Below are 3240 nucleotides of genomic sequence, written 5' to 3'. Positions count from 1 at the left end.
GTTACTACCGAGTCCAATACAGGAAGAACAACGCGGTACTTACCTCGTACAGACAACATACAGACAGAAAACAGCTTTACTGTACTACTGAGTCAATACGAAGAAGAGAACAGCTACTGTACTGCTGAGTCAATACAGAGAGGTGAGCAGCTACTGTACTCTGAGTTAATACAACGAGAGGAGCCAGCTACTGTACTGCTGAGTCCAATACAAGAGAGGAGCCAGCTACTGACTGCTGAGTGAATACAAGACGAGAGACAGCTACTGTACTGCTGAGTCAATACAGAGAGGTGAAGCCAGCTACTGTACTGCTGAGTCAATACAAGAGAGGAGCCAGCTACTGTATGCTGAGTCAATTACAAGAGAGGAGCCAGCTTACTGTACTGCTGAGTCGAATTACAAGACGAGATACAGCTATTGTACTGCTGAGTCAATACAAGATGGAGAGGCCAGCTACTGTACTGCTGAGTCAATACAAGAGAGGGAGCCAAGCTACGCACTGCTGAGTCAATACAAGAGGTGAACCAGCTACTGTACTGCTGAGTCATACAAGAGGTGAGCCAGCTACTGTACTGCTGAGTCAATACAAGAGGTGAGCCAGCTACTGTACTGCTGAGTCAATACAAGAGAGGAGCAGCTACTGTACTGCTGAGTCAATACAAGAGGTGAGCCAGCTACTTTACTGCTGAGTCAATACAAGAGGTGAGCCAGCTACTGCTACTGCTGAGTCAATACAAGAGGTTGGCCAGCTACTGTACTTGCCTGAGTCAATACAAGAGGAGAGCCAGCTACTTACTGCTGAGTCAATACAAGAGGAGAGCCAGCTACTGTACTGCTGGAGTCAATACAGGTTAAGAATAGCTACTGTATACTGAGTCCAATACAACAGGAGAGACATCTACTTACTGCTGAGTCGGAATTACATGAGGGAAGCGCCAGCTATTGTACTGCTGCAGTCAATACAAGAGGAGAGCCACTTTGCTACTGCTGATCAATACAAGAGAGAAGCCAGCATTGTACTTGCTGAGTCAATAACCAGGAAGAATAGTACTTATTACTGAGTCATACAACAGGAGAAGAACAAGCTACTGTACTCTGAGTCAATACAAGAGGAGGCCAGCTATTGTACTGCTGATCAATACAAAGAGGAGAGCCAGCTACTGTGTAGCTGCATGAGTCAATACAAGACGAGAGACAGCTATTGTACTGCTGAGGTCAATTACAAGAGGAGGAGCCAGCTACTGTACTGCTGAGTCAATACAAGAGAGGAGCCAGCTACGCACTGCTGAGTCAATACAAGAGGTGAGCCAGCTACTGTACTGCTGAGTCAATACAAGAGGGATGCCAGCGTACTGTACTGCTGAGTCAATACAAGAGGTGAGCCAGCTACTGTACTGCTGAGTCAATACAAGAGAGGAGCCAGCTACTGTACTGCTGAGTCAAATACAAGAGGTGAGCCAGCTACTGTACTGCTGAGTCAATACAAGAGGGTGAGCCAGCTACTTGTACTGCTGAGTCAATACAAGAGGTGAGCCAGCTACTGTACTGCTGAGTCAATACAAGAGGAGAGCCAGCTACTGTACTGCTGAGTCAATACAAGAGAGGAGCCAGCTACTGTACTGCTGAGTCAATACAAGAGGTGAGCCAGCTACTGTACTGCTGAGTCAATACAAGAGGAGAGCCAGCTACTGTACTGCTTGAGTCAATACAGGAGAATAGCTACTGTATTACTGAGTCAATTACAACAGGAGAGACAGCTACTGTACTGCTGAGTCAATACAAGAGGAGAGCCAGCTATTGTACTGCTGAGTCAATACAAGAGAGAGCCAGCTATGTGTACTGCTGATCAATACAAGAGGAGAGCCGCTATTGTACTGCTGAGTCTATATCACAGAAATGTGGAGGCTAACATGAACCCCACCATTACACAGTAAGCTTAGGAGGTAATAACGAGCTACATCAGAGACATGTGACTCCTACCTGCGTCTTTACAGTCTGCATCGCCCCCATGTGGCCAGGAGGTCCACCAAACGGAGCCGGCCCAAACCCTGGCACTACACACAGACAGAGAAATAAAATACTTGTCCAATTTAGCAGGTCTAACAAGTATTTAAGAAAAAGCTTTAGCCAATCGTGCTTGTGTCACTGACTACAAGAGATACTGTATGACGGACAGCGGCCTTCGCCAATTGCGGGGTTACTCACAGAGGTAGGGGGAGGTTCCCATGGAGAGTGGGCGGGGTTTAGAGGCAGCTGAGAAATACTCCACAGCTCTCTTAAAACGCTGCACCTTGTCCTCCATACGAGACTAGAGGGAGACAAACATAGATTTATTTAACCTTTAAACAGGGAGCCACATTGAGATTAAACATATATTTTACAAGAGAGTCCTGTACACATTACAATAAAAATAGAATATTAAAACATAAGTGTATAAAACAATAGAATTCAGCACAATAAAACTATTTACATTTAATAACAGCACACAATTAACAAAAGCAATCCCATTCAACTACATAGAGGTCCTCAACCAGTAATGTTAACTGCCTGAGTGGCACCAGCCCATCTAGCTGCAGTGAACTCTGCAGGCTGTTCCACATAGAGGCAATAAAAACACACATTTTCCCAAATCTGTAGAGACTGGAGGGATCTCTAGTGTTATCCATTCCTGTGAACGGGTTATTTCAACATGAAAAAACTATCTTAGATCTTAGTCAGATGTTTTATTTGCGTTATGAAGGACAACTTGTCATCAATCCAGACACCCAGGTACTTATATTGAGAAACAAGCTCAGTTTGGGCTCCATTTATAGCGCAGATATGCAGGTTCTCAGGGTCAACATTTCATGACCTACAGAACAGCAGGAGCTTGGTTTTACTTAGTATTTACACTAATTTAAGATCTGTAAGTGATTTCTGAACTGAATCAACGTCATGCTGAAGTCCACGAATGGGTCATGGTCTGAGGGTCTGAATGGTCTGAGGGTCAGCCCCAACCCTAACACTGAGGTGGCACAGGAACACAAAACTGTGTCATCTGCATAGAGATGAAAGTTACACGTATTAACAGTGGACCCAAAATCGAACCCTAAGGAACATCTTTTTGAATATCAATTCAGATTTAACCCCATCTATCAAGATGGCCTGAGTTCTGTCGCTGAGATAATTCAGATTTAACCCCATCTATCCAGATGGCCTGAGTTTTGTCACTAAGATAAATCTGATTTAACCCCGTCTATC

The 3240-nt window shown here is 44.6% G+C and overlaps 1 protein-coding gene across 1 annotated transcript in view; it reads right to left on the bottom strand.

The window, feature by feature from the left end:
- Positions 1-3240, bottom strand: part of LOC112075896 (constitutive coactivator of PPAR-gamma-like protein 2) — a 45131-nt gene that overhangs the window by 11064 nt on the left and 30827 nt on the right. Inside the window, exons 4-5 of the mRNA XM_070441106.1 lie at positions 2206-2308; positions 1981-2054 (exon numbers count right to left, since the gene is read on the bottom strand). Coding sequence (XP_070297207.1) covers positions 1981-2054; positions 2206-2308 — 177 coding nt within the window. The remainder of the gene's footprint in view (positions 1-1980; positions 2055-2205; positions 2309-3240) is intronic.

This window comes from Salvelinus sp. IW2-2015, unplaced genomic scaffold, assembly GCF_002910315.2.
Source record: "Salvelinus sp. IW2-2015 unplaced genomic scaffold, ASM291031v2 Un_scaffold3454, whole genome shotgun sequence".
Lineage (NCBI taxonomy): Eukaryota > Metazoa > Chordata > Actinopteri > Salmoniformes > Salmonidae > Salvelinus > Salvelinus sp. IW2-2015.
This window is presented reverse-complemented; position numbering and strand designations above follow the sequence as displayed.